The 20,887-nt window shown below is 37.6% G+C and overlaps 1 protein-coding gene across 2 annotated transcripts in view; it reads right to left on the bottom strand.

The window, feature by feature from the left end:
* The window catches only part of ASXL2 (ASXL transcriptional regulator 2), a 134,590-nt gene that overhangs the window by 77,040 nt on the left and 36,663 nt on the right, over nucleotides 1-20,887 (bottom strand). Inside the window, exons 2-3 of one of the 2 annotated variants that reach the window (XM_047853822.1) lie at nucleotides 9,534-9,616; nucleotides 269-271 (exon numbers count right to left, since the gene is read on the bottom strand). In XM_047853822.1, the coding sequence (XP_047709778.1) occupies nucleotides 269-271; nucleotides 9,534-9,616 (86 nt within the window). The remainder of the gene's footprint in view (nucleotides 1-268; nucleotides 272-9,533; nucleotides 9,617-20,887) is intronic. The other variant, XM_047853823.1, reaches the window with a different exon arrangement.

Raw genomic sequence — 20,887 nt, 5'->3', positions numbered from 1 at the left:
ATGCTAATATGTCAAATGATAATTTTAATAAAGCCAAATGTAGACTGGTTTCTAAAATTATGACCAAATAATGATTACAGACTAAAAGGACAAAAAAAAGTCACATATAATAAATATTTACATAGTACTTCTACTCTTATTTAGTTTCTGGACTAATTGTTTAGTTTTATAAGTAAAAATCACACATCCAAAGATGAGTTCAATTAAACTTGTAAAAGTGTACTTTATCATTATATATACTTCCTTAGAATAAAGTAATACTTCTTACCTTCTGGAGTTGGAATGCACCCCAAGAAAATGAAAGAAAGAAAAAAAAAAGCTTTTAATTTTAACAATAAAACCAAAAAGTAAACTCTCCCTTCCCCTCCCAGCAATATCCACAATTCTTCAAATTAGCACCCTCCCCCCACTTTGCTATATAGAACATTCATTTCTTCTTTAGAATTTACAAGTTAGCCCAAAATATCACGTTATCTAGACATGCACAGTTAAACTCAGATAAATAGTCTAAACCATTTCAGATAACAACTGCATACCTTAATTATGTGACAAACTAAAACTATTAAAGCAGTTTTGAGTCAAATGTGGATACAATGAGTATTCTTTAATATTCTTCCCATGCATTTCAATTTCAAGGAGCCATCATAAAGCCATCAGCTATGGACCCTAAGGTTTATTAGTTTCCATAATGAATCCACTACTGTGAAGCTGAGTAACAATGGGTAAGAATACTCTTTTCTGTTAATATGCAAGCATTTGGGGATTTTTGTTTCTTCATTATTAAGCCTTTCTGACATCCCTACAAGGTTTGTGTGCTTGAAAGCAGACTGCAACAGGCAGATAAAGAAAACACAGGCTGAATTCAAAGGTATCAGCTAACTTCAGATAAATATGGTATCAATTTAATCAATAATATTCTTCATTCTTAAACTTTCCAGTATATCACCTTAAGGCAATTCAGCTTGGCAAACAGTCCAATGATCTATTCTGCAGAGATAATGATTTAAGGCAATTCAGCTTGGCAAACAGTCCAATGATCTATTCTGCAGAGATAATGATTTCTGCTGAAAACTAGTAGAGAATGTTGACTTTATTACCCTATTTTACAAAAGAAGAGATGGGGAAAAAATTAGGTGCTCAGATTAGTTTTTGGTATGAGGTAAGCTAAAACATTATTTTAATACCATGTGATAGAGATTATCTTGTTCATAAGTAAATGTATTAATACTAATTAGATGCAATTGGGACTCCTCCAAAGAGGTAAAATTTCAATCTAGCAATTGTTTATTGAGCATGATCTTTGTTAGATGGTTCCCAGGTTCTTTATAATTCCAACTCTAAAGGAGCTTGCTTGGGATACAAGACTGAGACATTAAAAAAACAAAAAATCAACTCCTTGTTAGGGAACAAATTGGAGTTCTACAAAACAACAATATAAAGATTTAAATGTCCCATTACTGTAAATTCTTTAAAAATGTAGTGGCCCTTTCAGAAGTCAAGTTGTTATAATGGCTGAGGTTTTTGTTCCAAATTCTTCCAGAAAGAAATTTACAGTTAGATAGCAACTATCCTAATGTTGTTATGTACCAGCACATAATACAAGACTGATTTGAAAAATCAAGCAAATATACTAATCAAGAGAGTAGGAAGAACTACGGATATACAGACAGTATGATATATTAATAAGAACAAAACCAGAAACAGTAAGCCTGGGTTTCTAGCTTCACAGAACCAGTTGTCTGACCCTGACCAATCTCCATGGGCCTAAATTCTTCAATAATAAATTGACATGTAACGGTAATATCCCAATTAACTATTCCAGCTATAACATTCTGTGACTGAAATAATGTGACTGATTTGGAAAAGGGGTTGGGGAAGGGAGGCAAGAGTGAGGAATACAACAGGGATTACCTTTCTGGGGGTACTGTTAATCAGGGCCATCATGCTGTAAACAGCTAGAGAAATTTCATTTGCAAAAAAATCCAATTTTTTAAATTATAATTTAAAAGCTAGGTAGTTGGCTACACTCTTTTACTAGCTACATAACTTATTCTCCCACATCAATTTTATGGTGTACAAGATTCAAATTCATGACTCACCAAAATTATTAATTATTGTATATCATGAACCCTTGGGACCACTCATAAATGGTCTAATTCAGAAAATAATCTGTGGATGATAAATTCATAATACCAAGAATCTTCCTAATTTCTCTTTCCTCTTCTACTTACGAATGGAAAGAAATAGTAGTAAGAGAAAAGGGTTTCAGAAAATAGTTATTTTTCTCTTCTTTGCTAAAAGCTCTCTTTCTCTAATAGCAGATATAAGAAGAGTCAAGGTAATACAGCTAAAGGATGAACAAAGCAGGTTAAGAAAACCTGGGGCGGGGGAGGGGGCGCAGGCACTAAAAGCAATGGCTAATTTAGAAGGAAGGCTTGAAGTCCTATACTTAAACATTAATGGCTGCCACAGCTGATGAAGGGGAGAAACCTGTTGTACAAGACTAAGGAAAGAAGTAGTGAAGAGTGATTAACAGTAAAGGATTAATGGGAATTGTACAAAACACACACAAACATTTGACTTATGGAGTATTCTGCGTATGTTTCACCAACAGTATTGCATACTTAATGTCTATGTTTAGTTGTTTGCTTTTCTGATAAGCCAAAATATTCAATTTGCACAGTCTCTTGAGTTCGTCTCTGTTGGATATATACTGCATTGCTGAAGTAATAAAATGCCTAAGATTGACTTCAAAACAGTCCAGGGTGAGAGGACAATTTATAATTTAGCTGGAGAATGTATGCTTTTCTTTCCATTTGCAATTTTCTAAAAGTAAAAATTTATATTTAGGCAACCGTCTTCAGTATCTTATTAACCGAGACTTGTAACATAAGTGAAAGTACATTATCATGAAAGGAAAGGATGCATTTTTGGATTCTATAACACACCAGAACTCTTTACTCAGTGATGTGCCAAACAGGTATTAGGTATTAATCTCTGAAAATAGACACCTACTCTATAGCTCCAGATCACTGTTACCTTTTAGCTGAGACCTTGAAATTTATACTGTAACGACGCCCTGCACCTGAATACCTCCTCACCCCTTGTAAGGTTCACAACTTTTTTTTGAATCCACAAATACATGCTCAGTGAATCCTTTAACAACTCCTCACTTGTCCAGTTCATTCCTCAGTTCTTTTCTATAGTAAATAGCAGCTATATAATCAGGAAGCCTAGAAATCATTTTTTATTTCCTCTTTCCTTTTACCTTCCACATCCAATCCATCAGCAAGTCCTGAAATATGTATCTTAAATCCATCTATTCTCCCCAGCACTACTTACCAAATCCAAACAAAACACCACTATAGTTTGCCTGCTCTAGTAAAGCAGCCCCTTTATTAGTCTCCTTAACCCTTTCAACTCCTACTGCTGCAGGCCATTCTTCATAAATTACATTCATCTAAATATATGTATTTATCTAAATCATAATTCAGACTACATATCATCTTGTAATTATCAGATGCAAATGTTTGAGGCAGATGTATTATTTCCTTTTGAGAACTGACTACACGTTTGGACAGAGTGATGCTTAAACATTTAACCACTGGCTAAATTCATACTGGTTTACTGTGTTCTATTCACATCCACTTACTCATTTGGTACAAAAAACTGGCTCCGATTACAGAACTACTCAACATGGAGGTTTCAAACACTAGTCATAAAATATTTGTGTTAAGTAGCCTATACTAGACTATCTGTGATAAACCCCCTTCCTATAGTTTTAAAATGACTGAAAAACAAAGGCTACACCAAAATCTGGAATTCTATTCTAAGCCAAAGAAAAACACAATGATTTTGAACTGAAATTTGTGGATTAATTCATGTTTCCATGAACTCCACAAATTTAAAGCTCAATCCAATTTCATGATTTAAAATTGAGTGAGACTTGGTGAGAGCAGACCCACAGTAGCCTCTCTCTCTTTCTGGCTGGTTGCAACTAAAACTTGTAAAAATACAGAAAGCAACTTCCCACACAAAAATTTGTACATGGATGTTCACAGTAGTATTATTCATAATAGCCAAAAGTGAAAATAACCCCAATGCCCATCAACTGATGAATGGATAAATAAAATGTGGCATATGCATGCAATGGAATATTATTCAGCAATAAAGGAGTAAAGTACTGATAAATAATACAATATGAATGAACCTTCAAATCTTTATACTATATGAAAGGAGCCAGTCAAAAAAGACCACATATTGTGTGATTCCATTTTATGAAATATCCAAAATTGGCAAATCCATGGTCAGAGAAAGCATATTAGAGGTTGCCTAAGGCTGGGGCACTGAGGGTGGGGCAAGGAAAAGGAATGACAACTAATACTGAAGGGTTTCTTTTGGGGATAATGGAAATGTTCTGTACAAATACATTAAATAATAAACCACTGAACCATATGCTTTAAAATGCTTTTATGGTATGTTCATTATATGTCAGTTTTTAAAAAGCAACTACCTTAAACATTAAAAATTAAGAAAGCTGGCACATTTGGGAAGTCTAATTTGATTTGTATGGGAGTATGTAGTAAAGAATTTACCTTTACCCAAAGAGAGGTCTGGTCTTTGCCCTTGGATTAAGAAATATTCACTAGGCCTTTTGAGAGACTTGAGCCAGCCAGATAACACTGGCAAAAGAAGGCAGCAGAGAGGGGACAGTAAAATAAAATATAAGGAAAAACAGAAAATAGTGAAATGGTAGAGTAAATCTAATCATGTCAATGATTATCAGATAGAATATTTCTTTAAAAAATACTATGTGCTGTCTATACAGTTTAGCTGGAGTGAAGATGGAAACAAATCAAGTAAAACAAAATGGTATATGGGGCCAGACAATGATTTCAGTTATTCTACTGAAAAACTACTGAAGTCTGTTGTGCTAGTTATCAATTTATTGACTTTTAGCTCCAAATCCAGCTTCCTTTGTCCTCTCTGTAGTAGTGGAGCTGGACCCTATAAACACTTCTCCTCTGCCAGTTGGCTCAACGTTAAGTTTGTCAATAGTGCACTGGAGGAACACTACAGCATGAAAGGGCGCTTTTCTTTCTGGTTTTACTGTACTGTTGCCTGCCTGCTCTTACGACACACAGCACCCAGCAACATGAAGGACACTTGACGGCCCTCCACCTTCAGCAAGGTTCAGCAGAATGCCTGTGGGTGGCTTCCCAGAAAATTCTGCTGGAGCCTCAGCTGGCTCCCAGTGAATGTGGGACAGGTGCCCAGCAGGAGGCTTTCCAACAAGTTCTTCTAATACTCAGTAGGGAGTTTCCTAAGTGGTAGCCCAGGCTACAGCACTAGTGAACTTTGTCATCCACGGGACCAGAGCCCTACCTTGTCCATTAAGATCTGAATAACAGCCTAGGGACATGGAGGGGTCTCCTTAGGTCACACTGCCTCAGCCCTGCAGGTACTGGCTGCTCCCTTTTAATAGTTAATTTCTGGTTAACAAATTAATAACTAGTTAACTTAGTAATTTCCCTGTTCAAATTGCCATGTAGCTTCTGTCTGTTGACCAACCCTGAGACTTATAAAACTGTACAGCTCAAAGACTGCAGAAAACCTCTTAAAAACTCTTAAGTTCTTAAAGGAACCAGTACCTCTGTCCTTCTCAGCCAGGAGCCAATCACTTACCTTTTAATACTATTTTTGTGACAAAATATATGTAACATACAAGTTACCATTTGAATCTTTTTTTAAAGTTTATTTATTTATTTTGGGGGGGAGGGGGGCAGAGAAAGAGGGAGAGAGAGAATCCTAAGCAGGCTCCACAATGCCAGAGTGGAGCCCGATGCGGGGTTCAATCTCACAAACCGTGAGATCACAACTGAGCCAAAATCAAAAGTCGGACACTATACCAAGTGAACCACCCAGGTGCCCCCATCTGAACGATTTTTAAGTGTAGATTCCAGTGGCATGGAGTACATTCACAATGCTGGGCAACCATTACCGCTGTCCATTTCCATAACTTTTTCATCATCCCAGAAAGAAACTTTATACTAATTAAACAATAACTCTTTATTCTTCCCTACTCTCAGTCCCCGGTAACCTCTATTCTACTTTCTGTCTCTGTATCAGTCTGCCTGTTCTAAGTATCTCATACAAATGGAACTGTACAATATCTGTCCTTTTTTTTCCTGTCGTCACATCACTATTTGTCCTTCTGTGTCTTATTTCACTTAGCATGTTTTTAAGGTTTATCCATGTAGTATGTATCAGAATTTCATTCTTTCTTAAGGCTGATAATATTCCATTGAAATTATATACTACGTTTTATTTATCCACTCATCTTTTAATGGACATTTAGGCTGTGTCCACTTTAATGTATTTTAAAATAAAACAATAGAACGTGGAATAATCAAACTTAAGTGAGCTTCTTCAAAATGGGGAAGATGGGGAAAACTACAAAGGGAAAAAAGAACTGAAAGCCACGTACTATGGATTGAGGAATGAAAATTAAACTGTAAAAAGCAGCACATCTTTAATAAAGATATTATCTATTTCATTCAGTAATCTAAAAACTTTAATGATTATAAGACTATCATTTAACACATCACTGCAGCAAGAGAATCAGCTGTAACTGCATCTGAATGTGATCTCCCAACTACTAATACTTCACATATATAACAAGTAGGTTTTCAATGTCTGACATATGCCAAACACAAAAGAGAAGGGGGACAAAGAACAAATTTCACTCCTCACGGAGCTACCTTAATGTAAGCAATAGAGAAGCTTGATGACTTTTCTAAGATCACAAAAATATGTGCCTTCAAACTTTAGGTGGTAGGAAGAAATAAACAGAACACTATAATACACTAAAAAAGGAAATATGCTCTAACTCGTAAAGTCAGCCAAAGTGCTCTGAAAGACATATTCAAACTGACACGTAAAAAATAAGAGGTAACTGAGGTAAAAGCACATTCCTTGTTAAAAAGTCAGCATATGGGGCGCCTGGGTGGTTCAGTCGGTTAAGCATCCGACTTCAGCTCAGGTCACGATCTCGTGGCCCGTGAGTTCCAGCCCCGTGTCGGGTTCTGGGCTGATGGCTCAGAGCCTGGAGCCTGCTTCGGATTCTGTGTCTCCCTCTCTCTCTGCCCCTCCCCCGTTCATGCTGTCTCTCTCTGTCCCAAAAATAAACATTAAAAAAAAATTAAAAAAAAAAGTCAGCATATACAAAGGCTGAAGTAAGAAAGAGCTTCCCTACATATTTGAGAATTGATAACATAGAATATTTAAAACTATGGGATTGGACAAAATTGCACTTAAGTTAGAAGGTAATGAGCAAAGGAAAAAAAAAAACTGAGAAGGAAGGAGGAGGAGAGGAGAAATGTTTGTAATCACTTCAGGTAACAGAGTTTCAAAAAGGAAGGCGTAGTCAACTGTGTTAAATAATGCTAAGTAGTAAGAGTAACTAGAAGTCCCATGGAGTTAACAAAATGGAAGTCAATGGTGACTTAGAAAGAACTGCTTTGTCGTTACACAATTGCATCACAACAATGTAGTTTAACCAAGAACAGCTACTTATAAATTGTTATCAGGAAGTGAAGCCAGAAGCTATTTTTGCTGACTCTACCATTTTGCTATTTTTTTCTAAATCTCTTTTTTTCCCCTTCTTTTATTTATTTACTATTCTTGCCTGGCTCCTAAAAATGATAACGATAAGTGTAAAGTCACAGAGCTTTAGTATATTGGAGCCAGATGACCCTACACCTGTCACTGAGACCTAAGAGACTGAGGGTAGTTTACTCTCTCCACACCAGATATCCTGGTCTATGTCCCCGGTGTGCATCAAAAGTCTAATTTTAAGGGGGAAAAAAATGAAATCTCTTGCCCATTCATATTCTATAAAAACCCCATAGTGTTATAAAAAAAAATATTAGAACACCTTAGCAGAATTTGTTCCTCAGAACCACAAAAATCACTACCTTTTGCTCCTGTAGCTTTGTACAAATTGATGTTATTACATGGACATTATGCTTTAATCTAATAAGTCTTATCTAATTCAAATAAAAATTTAGAATTATATCACTGATAAATTAAGTGACTAATTTTTTAATTTACAAAAATGTTTAAATGTTCACACAATTTCTGAGAGACTTATGTTACATAAAGTGAAATACACTAATTTTACTTCATTCCTTCAAAGTCATAACACAAACCTATTTTATTCCCAGCCTATTGACGTTTGGCCACAAATCAAACAAAAATTTTTGAGTTCTGTTAGCAAACAAGGGCAAAAAACTGAATTTTATATTCAAGAAGATGAGAATTACAATCTAGAACACACAACAGCTATTTATCAAAAAATGTATTACTGTCTGTTTACAAATATTTTACCATAGCTCATTATTACTCTGGCATCTGAGCTGAACAATTCTCCAGTGTGAAGGACCATCCAGCACAATGTGAGACATTTAGCATCTTGTTACCTGTTAAATGCCACCGTGCTCCTGTACTTTCTAGTCACTTTGACAATCAAACACAGCCCCATAAATTCTGAACACTTTCCCTAAGGGTGTTTACACAATACCACCCCCACTTGAGAAAACTAGTAGCAGTTTTAAAGCACTCCAACCTTTCCCATCTTAATGAAAGTATCTCTCATGTAGACTCCCAGATTTCAATGTTAACAATACAAAGTATGTTGAACATAACTTTAACATTTCTTTTTTATTTTTTTAATGTTTTAACTTATTTTTGAGAGAGAGAGAGAGAGAGAGAGAGAGAGAGGACAAGTGGGGGAGGGGCAGAGAAGGGGAGACACAGAATCAGAAGCAGGCTCCAGGCTCTGAGCTGTCAGCACAGAGCCCTACGTGGGGCTCGAGCTTGTGAACAGCAAGATCATGACTTGAGCCGACGTCGGACACTTAACTGACTGAGCCACCCAGTTGCCCCAATTTTAACATTTCTTGATGACAGAAGGTCTTGTTGATGAAGTGACTATTACGTGCTATTGTAATAGAAGGCTCTTAGAAATTAAAGTGTGTTTTATCTTTGGTCCTGTATTAATTGACCCCAAGCTGTTTTATTTGTACATATAACTATTACTTGAAATACATACTGCTCTGTATGTACCTTTTCCATTTTATTCTTTTTGGCCAAGGTTATTTCTTCCTAGATTGTCTATTTCTAGCACTCTCCCTGTACTAGAGAATACTTGTTACATGCTACTGACCAAGCTTATTAAATTAAAAGCCTGAACTCATAGATGAAGGTTTGAAGATGGCTCCAGGCCTTCCTAAGAATTAAAGTGCATGGGATGGAAACAGATACATTCTAAGAATTTTTTTTTAAACATACTTGTGGTTTTATAACTGTGCTATGACTGAAAACTCCAGAGATCTGACAACTGAATAAATCAGAAATTAGCAAAGCAGTTATTACTAAATCATCAATCTTCAGGGCTAAAGTACACTGCTATATACTACAAAATACTCTAATCAAGTATTATAATTATTACTAATAATATTTAAGTAACTCACCTGATTTCTTTTAGTCCTTCTCTCTGGATAACTTGAAGAATTTCTTTATGACTCATGGGTGTATTGGGGTATTTTTCTAAGACCTGAGAAACAAGTATATAATAATAAATTATTTCTTATTTTAAGTTCTTATTATAATTATGTGTATAATTATAGTTCTTATTCTTATAACTATGTATTAATTTCATCCAGCACATACATATCCAGGGACTTTTCATTCCTTTAATTTTGGGACAATAAGAAAAATGGAAAATTAATGGAATATAAACAGGTTCTTCTCTCTTAGTCACAAACAATATGTCAAGTCCTGAAACAGAAATGGATCAAAAAAGATTAAGATTAATAACTAAATTATTTATTAGTAGTGTTTAGTATAAAATTATGTACTTTCTGCCTCCACCTCCATGTCACATGCCTAACTGTGGATCTACTATAGGTAGTTTGAGATTATCATCTTTACATTCCCAGCAAAGCTGAGTATGGCATGAATGCTCAATAAATTCTTAACCAAAACAAATGAACAATACAGTTGTAACAAAATTTCCTGGTTCTGGTAAAAAAGGAGTAAGCATAGTTTATCTCCTGCTGAATATGACTAAAAACCTGGACGGAATGCATGGAGCAGCTATCTGAGGTAGCAATCGGGGTGGAGTACAAAACCACAACTAGAAGTTTTACTAACCCCTAAGTGAGTTTCCTGATTTTACTTGCTCTGGGACCACTCAGTCTAAACTCAAAGGCAGTACAAATTCAGAACTGTCCACTAACAGCAGGCAGAAATGGCTCTCAAGAGAATTCTTCTCTTTTTTGATCTGAGGACCAGTAAAGGGGTCCCCTAGGGAGAGGCGGTTTTCTGAGGTTTCCCCCCTTTCTCTTGACCTATGCCCCCAGACAAGCCAAGACAGCATCCTTGGCAGTGGTGATACCAGCAATGGTTGAACAGGGACTGAAAATTCCAACAAAACAGAACCCTTCTAATCCCCTAGGTGTGAAGGGAATCCACATGGCTTATATTCTTTCTCTGTCATCCTATTGTTTGCCATCAAAGGCAGATGCAGTTGTGGAATATACAGCAAAACAGAGAAATGAAAGCCTCAGTTGTCCAGCCATAGGACAAGGAAGAAGGGTCTGTAGGAGCCAGAAAGTTATCAGGGAGAAAGTTATTGCAAAGACAAAGGAGCCAAGAAAATAATACCACAAAGTTCCATAAACACTCCTGGGGTCACTCCAGAGCTATGCATGTGTGTGTCTGACCCTAATCATACTATCAGGTTCCCAAATTAGCCAGTAAGTGGTACACATGCAGAACAGATCAGAACAACTCTGCAAAGGCTTTGAAAACTAAATATTGGAATTTTAGTGCACAAAAGGTGGGTGGAAACTTGTGATCTGAACCTAACAAAGTCAAATAAATACCTGCTTTAAAACAAAGTCAAATAAATACCTGCTTTAAATACCTGCAAAATTATTCTCCATTGGATTTAAATAAGACATACAATATGATAACATAACATTAAAATGTCTATATACAATCCAACATCACTTGACAACTGAACAACTAGGAAACTCTCAAGAACTCACAAGGGAAAAGACAACCTACACAGAATAAATCCAAGATGACAAAGACATTGGAATTATCAAAGACTTTAAAGCAATTATTATAACCATGCTTCAAGTCAGGAAGAGGGGGGTGCCTGGGTGGCTCAGTTGGTTAAGCATCCAACTTTGGCTCAGGTCATGATCTTGCAGTTCTTGGGTTCGAGCCCCACATCAGCCCTGTGCTGACAGTTCGGAGCCTGGAGTCTGGAGCCTGCTTTGGATTCTGTGTCTCCCTCTCTCTCTGCCCCTACCCTGCTCACACACTTTCTTTCTCGAAAACAAATAAACATTAAAAAAAAAAAAAAAAAAAAAAAGTCAGGAATCGGGCCACCTAGCTGGCTTAGTCGGTGGAGCATGCAACTCTTGATCTCAGGGTTGTGAGCTGGAGCTCCATCCACAGGATGTAGAGACTACTCAAAAATAAAATCTTAAAAAAAAAAAAAAAAGTCAACAAGAATATTCTTGAAAGAAACAGACAAGACTATTCTTGAAAGAAACAGAGTGTCAGCAGAGAAATAAGATTAGTGTGTGTGAGTGTGTGTGTGTGTGTGTGTGTGTGTGTGTGTGTGACTGTGTGAAACAAAATAACATTTTAGGACTAAAAAATACAATAACCAAAATAAAACCCAAAATTCCCTGGAGGCACTCAACTGCAGAATGGAGATAATGAAGAAAAGAGTCAGTGAACTTGAAGCTAAAGCAATAGAAATTATCCAATCTGATGAATAGACAGAAAAATGGTAGAAAAAATAAATGAACAGGGCTAATGGGAAAGAATCACAAAGTGTAACATTCATGTTATCAGAATCCCAAAAAGAGATGAGAAAGAGTGCAAAAACCGTATCTGAAGAAACAGCAGCAGAAAACTCCCCAAATTTGGTTAAAGATATACACTTACAATTTCAGCAAGGTCAATGAATCTCAAACAACATAAATTCAAAGAAACCCATACCGAACGCTAAAACAACAAAATAAATTTGAAAGCAACCCAGGTAAAACAACCATTTATTTAAGAGAACAATTCCAGTGACTGTACATTTCTCATCAGAAACCATGGAAAGTAGAAATAGTGAAAAAAACACTGTAAAGTACTGTAAGAAAAGGGCTCTCAATTCAAAATTCCTATCCAGCAAAAACGCCCCTTAAGAATAAAAGGGAAAGGGGGCACCTGGTTGGCTCAGTCAGTAGAGCATCTGACTTTTGATCTCGGGGTCATGAGTTCAAGCCCCATATTAGTATAGACATGACTTTTTTAAAAAAATGGGAACAAAGGGGGTACCTGGGTGGCTCAGTCAGTTAAACATCCGACTTCACCTCAGGTCATGATCTCATAGTCTGTGAGTTCAAGTCCTATATTGGGTTCAAGTCCCATATTGCTAACAGCTCAGATCCTGGAGTCGACTTAGGATTCCATGCCTCCTTCTCTCTCTCTCTGACCCTTCCCCACTCACACTCAGTCTCTCAAAAATGAAGGGGCGCCTGGGTGGCGCAGTCGGTTAGGCGTCCGACTTCAGCCAGGTCACGATCTCGCGGTCCGTGAGTTCGAGCCCCGCGTCGGGCTCTGGGCTGATGGCTCAGAGCCTGGAGCCTGTTTCCGATTCTGTGTCTCCCTCTCTCTCTGCCCCTCCCCCGTTCATGCTCTGTCTCTCTCTGTCCCAAAAATAAATAAATGTTGAAAAAAAAATTAAAAAAAAAAAAAATGAATATAAATGCTGAAAATGGAAAAAAAAAAAAAAAAGAATGAAGGGGAAATCTAAACATTCCCAGATGAAGGAAAACTAAGTGTCTGCCACTAGCTCACTAGGTTTAAAATGATTTATTTTAAAAAATAAATTAAAATTTTTTAAATAAATAAATAAAATGACTCCCTTTAAGTCAATTCTGGTTTCCTCTTTTTTTAGATCCAAAGTTTAAGCAGAACTCTTATACCTAAATCATTTTCCATTCTCACTGTTAAAGAAATAAAGAACTAGGGGCACGTGGGTGGCTCAGTAGGTTAAGTATCTGACTTCAACTCAGGTCATGATCTCACAGTTCGTGGGTTTGAGCCCTGCATCAGGTTCTGTGCTGACAGCTCAGAGCCTGGAGCCTACTTCAGATTCTATGTCTCCCTCTCTCTCCACTCCTCCCCTGCTGACACTCTGTCTCTCAAAAATGAATAAATGTTTAAAAATTTTTTTAATAAAATTTAAAAAAAATAAAGAACTCTTGGCAATTAAAAGATGCCAATGAAAACTAAAATTGAACCAGTTCTCTATACTATACTACCAAAAGTCAATAATAACAGATACAAGACTTGTATAATAGAAATCATTAAAGTCAGAAACCCTAGATCAGCCATTAAGGTATCACGATGTGGTATCACCTACTACCACCTATGAAGAAAATACAAATAAGTGCTATACATTCTCTCAGTTAAATTTCACAGCAACTTAAAAAGGAAAACATTTGGGGCGCCTGGGTGGCACAGTCGGTTAAGCGTCCGACTTCAGCCAGATCACGATCTCGCGGTCCGTGAGTTCGAGCCCCGCGTCAGGCTCTGGGCTGATGGCTCAGAGCCTGGAGCCTGTTTCAGATTCTGTGTCTCCCTCTCTCTCTGCCCCTCCCCCGTTCATGCTCTGTCTCTCTCTGTCCCAAAAATAAATAAACGTTGAAAAAAAAAATAAATAAATAAAAGGAAAACATTAGTATCCCCATTCAAAAAGTGGGATAACTAAGGTTCAATAAGTAGATTTCCAAACACAAGACAGCAAGGGTAAGTGGTAGCCAGAATTCAAACTCAGGTCTATCTTGCATCACTACAGCACACTGTGTCCTGTGTCTACATCCATTTTCTCATTTGCTTACTCATAAAATCCAACAGACACACCTCCATTTATCATCTTCCTTGATCTCTCTGCTACATCTGACAGTGTTAATAACCGTTCTTTTCTTAGACATTGCTCTCTCTAGACTTTTCTAAAACCCTTCTTCTTAGTCTTCTTCACAGATGTCTTTTTCTATGCCCACCCTTAAATAATTTATAAGCATCAATCTGCAGCTTTTGCTGCTCATTCCACCAACTCTCCCTGAGTAACATCATCCATCCCCAAGTCTTCACCAAGCACCCGTATTTTGATAAAAGAAAAAGCAGCACAGTCTGTACGTAACTACCTTTTATTTTTTTAATCTTTTTTTAATGTTTATTTATTTCTGAGACAGAGAAAGACAGAGCATGAGTGGGGGAGGGGCAGAGAGAGAGGGAGACACAGAATCCGAAACAGGCTCCAGGCTCTGAGCTGTCAGCACAGAGCCCGACGCGGGGCTCGAACTCACGGACCGCGAGATCATGACCTGAGCCGAAGTTGGCCACTCAACCGACTGAGCCACCCAGGCGCCCCAACACTTCTTTTAATTAGCTAAAATTGAAATCTGAATTCCTTGATAGAGCTTAAAAAATTCTACATGAAAGCCTGTACCTTACTCTTCTTACATTACCTTCTTGCCCTTCTTCAAATATAACAAATTCATTCCTAACTCAGGGCCATTTGCATCTGTCCCACCTCCTGCAATGCTTTCCCCTTTAACTCTCTCCCTTCACTTCTTCAAAGAGATCCTGACCGCTCTAAAATACACTCAGACACTCACAAGCAACGCCACCACCTACACACACACACACACACACACACACACACACACACACACACACACACGCAGACACACTTTATTCCCTTAGTCTGATTTTCCCCCAGCTTTAGTGAGACATAATTGACAAATAACCTTGTGTACGTTTAAAGTATACAATATGGTCATGTGATATTCTTATATATAGTTAAATGATTACATTAAGCTTTGTTAACTATCACATAGTTATTGTGTACATGGTAACAATTAAAAGATCTACTTGTAGCAAATTTCACACTTTTTCTTTCTTTCTTTTTTTTTTTAAGAGAAAATGCATGCATGGACAAGCACCGGGGAGCAGCAGAGGGAAAAAGAGAGACAGAATCTTAAGGAAGCTCCATACCCAGTGCCGGGCCCATGGCAGGGCTCAATCTCACAACCGTGAGATCATGACCTGAGCCAAAATCAAGAGTTGGATGTCCAACCAAGCCACGCAGGAGTCCCATATCCTTAGCAAAAAAATACACAATATTGTTCACTACAATCACCATGCTGTACATTAATTAGATCACCAGAATTTATTCTTCTAATGCTAGTTTGTATCCTTTGACCAACATCTCTCCATTTCCCCTACCCACCCCCAAAGCCTAGAAACCAACAACTTACTCTGTTTCTGAGATCAATTTTTTTAATCTATCTATCCATCTATCTGTCCATTTTTGAGAGACAGACAGAAAGAGAGAACAAGCAGGGTTGGGACAGAGAGAAGGAGGCAGAGAATCCCAAGCAGCCTCCAAACGGTCAGCATAGAGACTGACACAGGGCTCAAACTCATGATCTGAGCCAAAACCAAGAGTCAGATTCTTAACTGACTGAGCCACCCAGGTGCTCTGATATCAACTTTTTTTAGATTCCACATATGAGACCATGCAGTATTTGTCTTTCTCTATCTGACTGCTTCACTTAACATAAAGCTCACAAGGTTCATCCTTGTCATATATGGCAGACTTCCTTCTTTTTATGGCTGGATAGTATTCCATTGCACACTGTAATTTTTTTTTTCAGATCATCTGTATGACACCTAAGTTGTTTCCATGTCTCAGCTACTGTGAATAATGCTGCAATGAACACAGGGGTGCAAATACCTCTCTAAGACAGTATTTCATTTCCTTTGGATATATACCCAGAAGTGGGACTGCTGGTAGTTCTATTTTTTTTTTTTTAATGTTTATTTATTTTTGACAGAGAGAGAGAGAGCATGAGCAGGGGAGGGGCAGAGAGAGATGGGGACACAGAATCTGAAACAGGCTCCAGGCTCTGAGCTATCAGCACAGAACCTGACGCGGGGCTCGAACTCACAAACTGCGAGATCATGACCTGAGCTGAAGTCGGACGCTCAACCGACTGAGCCATCCAGGTGCCCCTGGTAGTTCTATTTTTTAAGGAACATCCATACTGTTTACCATAGTGTCTGTACCAACTGATGTGGCACAAAAAGAGTTTTTATATAGAGATATACACATAAAATATGGTCAAATAAAAACACAAAAGACTGATATACCTATTAAAACAATAAAACCTGAATTCACACAAAAAAAACTTCCTATGAAGATTATCTTCAGATGGTGCTGCCAAGATAATACATAAAATTTTTTTACATTTCTCCCTTAATTCACACATATTTATAACTGCCTTATGGTTTATAAACATCATATAGCCATTCTATTTCATTTGATCCTCACAATAATCCAAGAAGGAAAACAGGTTTAGTTATGTCTATTTTACCAGGAAGTTAAGACTCAGAGACAAAGCACAGCCTGAACTTAGATGGCAAAACTCTTAATTCCCCAAACTAGAGGATAATATTAACACTTTATACAAAGTGAAGAGTTCAGAGGTGCCTAGGTGGCTCAGTCGGTTGAGCGTCTGGCTCTTGATTTCAGCTCAGATCACGATCCCAAGGTCGTGGGATTGAGACCCACACAGGGTTCCAAGCTGGGCATAGAGCCTGCGTAAGATTCTCTCTCCCTCTGCCCTTCTACAGCTCATGCACATTCTCTCTCTCACTCTCTCAAAAACAAAACAAAACAAAAGAGTTCAATGATAAAAGAAATACTTATTTTGTTAACTAAAATATGCTTTGGAATGATACAAACTGCTCTGCTGAAGAGTGGGTAGGTTCTTACCTCTTGAGGCAAAAACAAAAAAACTAACAGGATTACAGAAATGTCACTTACTCTTTTGATTAAGACAGGAATAGGATGTTCAACTGTAAAGATCCAATAGAGACCTTTTTCCCACACGTGTGTTTTGAAACATGACAAAATTAGCTTAATGAAAATGTCAGCCTCTACATATGTCTATAAGTAAGTTGGTATCTTAAGAAGTGGGTCCCTGGCTTTGTTTTTAGCAATGAGCAAGTACATAAAACTGAAAAATAAGATCCTGGTGGGGGCTGGGGAGATCCTAGTATTTTAAAAACTGTGTTTCTCAAATTCTAGTATTAATCAGGCTAAATAAGAGTGTTTCACCAACTTCCAGTGAAATTCATGGTACTCCACAAAGAAATTAATTCCAGGTGCTGAGTTAAATCTATATACAGTCAGATATACCATATGTAAAGTACCAGGGTTTCCCCAATGATAATGCATATTCATCCTAGAATACTTATTCATTTATTTATTTTAGTAATCTCTACACCCAATGTGGGGCTCAAAATTACAACCCCAAGATCAAGAGTCACATGCTCTTCTGACTGAGCCAGCCAGGTATCCCCATTCTAGAAAATCCAGAATAACAACAACAACAAAAAACACAGGTTTTATTTCACTGTATGTACAGAGGGCTTCTGCCATGACAGAACAGGACTTAACATGTTGGCATATCCCCTTCCAGGAGTTTTTCAGTAACATTTTACATAGTTGAGATTTCCTCTGCACATATCAGTTTGTGCTATTTTAATATTATTAGAAGCCCTTTTTTGTAAATCTTGAGACATTTATTGATATATTTCATAGCAGCATAATACTCCAGTGAATATTATACACACATAAACACTAAATCACTTAATCCATTTCCTATTGTTGCATATTAGAATCACTTAAAGGGGTGCCCAGATGGTTCAGAGCATCTGACTCTTGGTTTCAACTCAGGTCATGATCTCACAGGTTGTGGGATGGAGCCCCACAATGGGCTCTGCAAAGTCAACTTTGAATTCTCTCTCCCTGTCTCTGCCCCTCCCCTGCCAGTACACACACGGTCTCTCTCAAAATAAACAAATTAAAAAAATTTTTAAATCACTTAAAGAAGCACTATTATTATTATCCTTACACACTGGACCAACAAATGCCAAGAATGAGACAGACCCTAATTTTATCTCTGATTCTATCATTTAGAGCTCTGTGACTTTAGAAAGTCAATCTCTGAGCCTCAAATTCATCAGTAAAATGAAAATAAGAACAATATCTATAACTTATGAAAGACCATGTGCGTCAAAGAGAATATTTTATTTTGAGCAGTTTCGTTTAGAACTTGGGGATAGTGGGGTGACTCAGTCGGTTAAGCATTTGACTTTGCCTCAGGTCATGATCTCACATTTCATGAGTTTGAGCCGTGCAACAGGCTCTGTACTTACAGTGTGGAGCCTGCTTCAGATCCTGTCTCCCTCTCTCTATCTCAAAAATAAACAAACATGGGGGCGCCTGGGTGGCGCAGTCGGTTAAGCGTCCGACTTCAGCCAGGTCACGATCTCGTGGTCCGGGAGTTCGAGCGCCGCGTCAGGCTCTGGGCTGATGGCTCAGAGCCTGGAGCCTGTTTCCGATTCTGTGTCTCCCTCTCTCTCTGCCCCTCCCCCGTTCATGCTCTGTCTCTCTCTGTCCCAAAAATAAATAAAAACGTTGAAAAAAAAATTTGAAAAAATAAATAAACAAACATGGAAAAAAAAAATAGAACTTGGGGTATAGCAATTCTCAATAATGTGTTGTGTTTTTTTTTTATTTTTTACTATAACAAATGCCAAGTGTTTCTGATTATTTTTAAAATCTAACAAGTGGAATTGCTGCATAAAATTATTTTAATATAGTCAAATTGCTATCCGCCAGATGTACGGGAGTTTCACTACACCATTAACTGGCATTTATATCATTTTAAAACTCTTTGGTAACTATTTTAAATATACATATGTTACAATTTTAAAATTTGAGTTACTAATGAGGTTGGATTTTTCATGTCATTAAACATTTATATTTCCTTTGTTGGGTGACCCTGACATAAGGCAACAAGTTACTTGATTTAAATAATAAAAATCAAATTAAAAACTAAAATTATAGGGGTGCCTGGGTGGTTCAATCAGTTAAGCATCCAACTCTTGACTTTGGCTCAGGTTGTGATCTCACGTGGGATCGAGCCCCATGTCAGGCTTTGCACTGACAGCATGGAATTTGCTTGGGATTCTCTTTCTCCCTTTCTGCCCCTTTCCCCAGCTCATGCTCTCTCTCAAATATAAATAAACTTAAAAATATAAAAATAAAAAATAAATTATAAAATTTAACAACTACAGAGGCACTCAGCTGGCCCAGTCTTGGGTCTCAGAGTTGTGAGTTCGAGTCCCACGTTAAGCATAGAGCCTACCTACACACACACACACACACACACACACACACACACACACAACTTAACAACTACATCACAAAAAGAGACCTGGTTGAACACTACAAATACACTGCTTTTATTCCATAAAAGAAAGGAGAACATTAAATGATTTTGCCAAGTCTACCTAAACAAAATGTATTTCCATCAACAAGTTAAAAGAGTAAAAATACACAACTGATTAACCCAAAGCAGAAAACTACATTAAAAGCATTGTTAAGGGTATAAATGATATTCCATATTTAGTTGTTATTCCAGGCAGATTCAGTTCCAACACAGAACTTCCCCTCAAACAATCCATTTGGTTGCCAGAAGAAAACATACTGCCACTGAAATCTCTGAGGAACTCTGTTGCTTGCTACAAGTTCTACTTGGGAAAAGTGGGAAAATGTAGAGGTTTTTGTAAACCATTCTGAAAAGCACTGGAGTTGATAAAAGAAAAACAGTTTGTACAATTGCTTGCTCTTGTCAAAAACTAGAAGGAATTTCGGGGCGCCTGGGTGGCTTGGTCGGTTAAGCGTCCGACTTCGACTCAGGTCATGATCTCACGGTCCGTGAGTTCAAGCCCCGCGTCAGGCTCTGTGCTGACGGCTCAGAGCCTGGAGCCTGTTTCGGATTCTGTGTCTCCCTCTCTCTCTGCCCCATCCCCACTCATGCTCTGTCTCTCTCTGTCTCAAAAATAAATAAACGTTAAAAAAAAAATTAAAAAAAAAAAAAAACTAGAAGGAATTTCTAAGGAAACTGATACAATCATCCCCCTGGCAATTAATTTCATTCTGTTGGGGTGCCTGGGTGGTTCGTCCATTAAGCGTCCAACCCTTGGTTTCGGCTCAGGTCATGATTTCCCCAGTTTGTGGGTTCGGGCCCCGCATCTAGCTCTGCACTGAGGGCATGGAGCCTGCTTGGGATTCTCTCTCTCCCCCTCCCTCTCTGCCCCTCCCCAACTCACTCTCTTTCTCTCAAAATTAATTAATTAATTTTTTTCTTTCTTTTTTTTTTTTTAAAATCAAAGACCTGGAGCGCTGTACTGACAGCTTAGAGCCTGGAGCCTTCTTCAGATTCTGTGCCTCCTTCTCTCTCTGTCCCTCCCCTGTCTGTGCTCTGTCTCTCTTTCTCTCTCTCTAAAATAAATTTTTAAAAATTATTAAAAAAAAAAAAGACCTAAAAATTTTTATACGCCTTTCTAGTGAGGACTTCCCAGATTTTCTAGATATACTAGTCTTTAATGAAATAAAATAGAAGAAGCCAGTTAGTTACAACTGTATAAGCATTTCCTTTAAAAAAAAAAGTTTATCACTAGTTCCTTTAAATATTAGGAACTCAAAATTAATTTTAAATTTAGAAAATTATTTGTGCTAGATTTCTCAATACTTAGAGCCATAAATCTAGATATACTAGTCTTTAATGAAATAAAATAGAAGAAGCCAGTTAGTTACAACTGCATAAGCATTTCCTTTAAAAAAAAAAGTTTAGTGGCGCCTGGGTGGCGCAGTCGGTTAAGCGTC

The sequence above is a fragment of the Prionailurus viverrinus genome, chromosome A3 (genome assembly GCF_022837055.1).
Source record: "Prionailurus viverrinus isolate Anna chromosome A3, UM_Priviv_1.0, whole genome shotgun sequence".
Lineage (NCBI taxonomy): Eukaryota > Metazoa > Chordata > Mammalia > Carnivora > Felidae > Prionailurus > Prionailurus viverrinus.
This window is presented reverse-complemented; position numbering and strand designations above follow the sequence as displayed.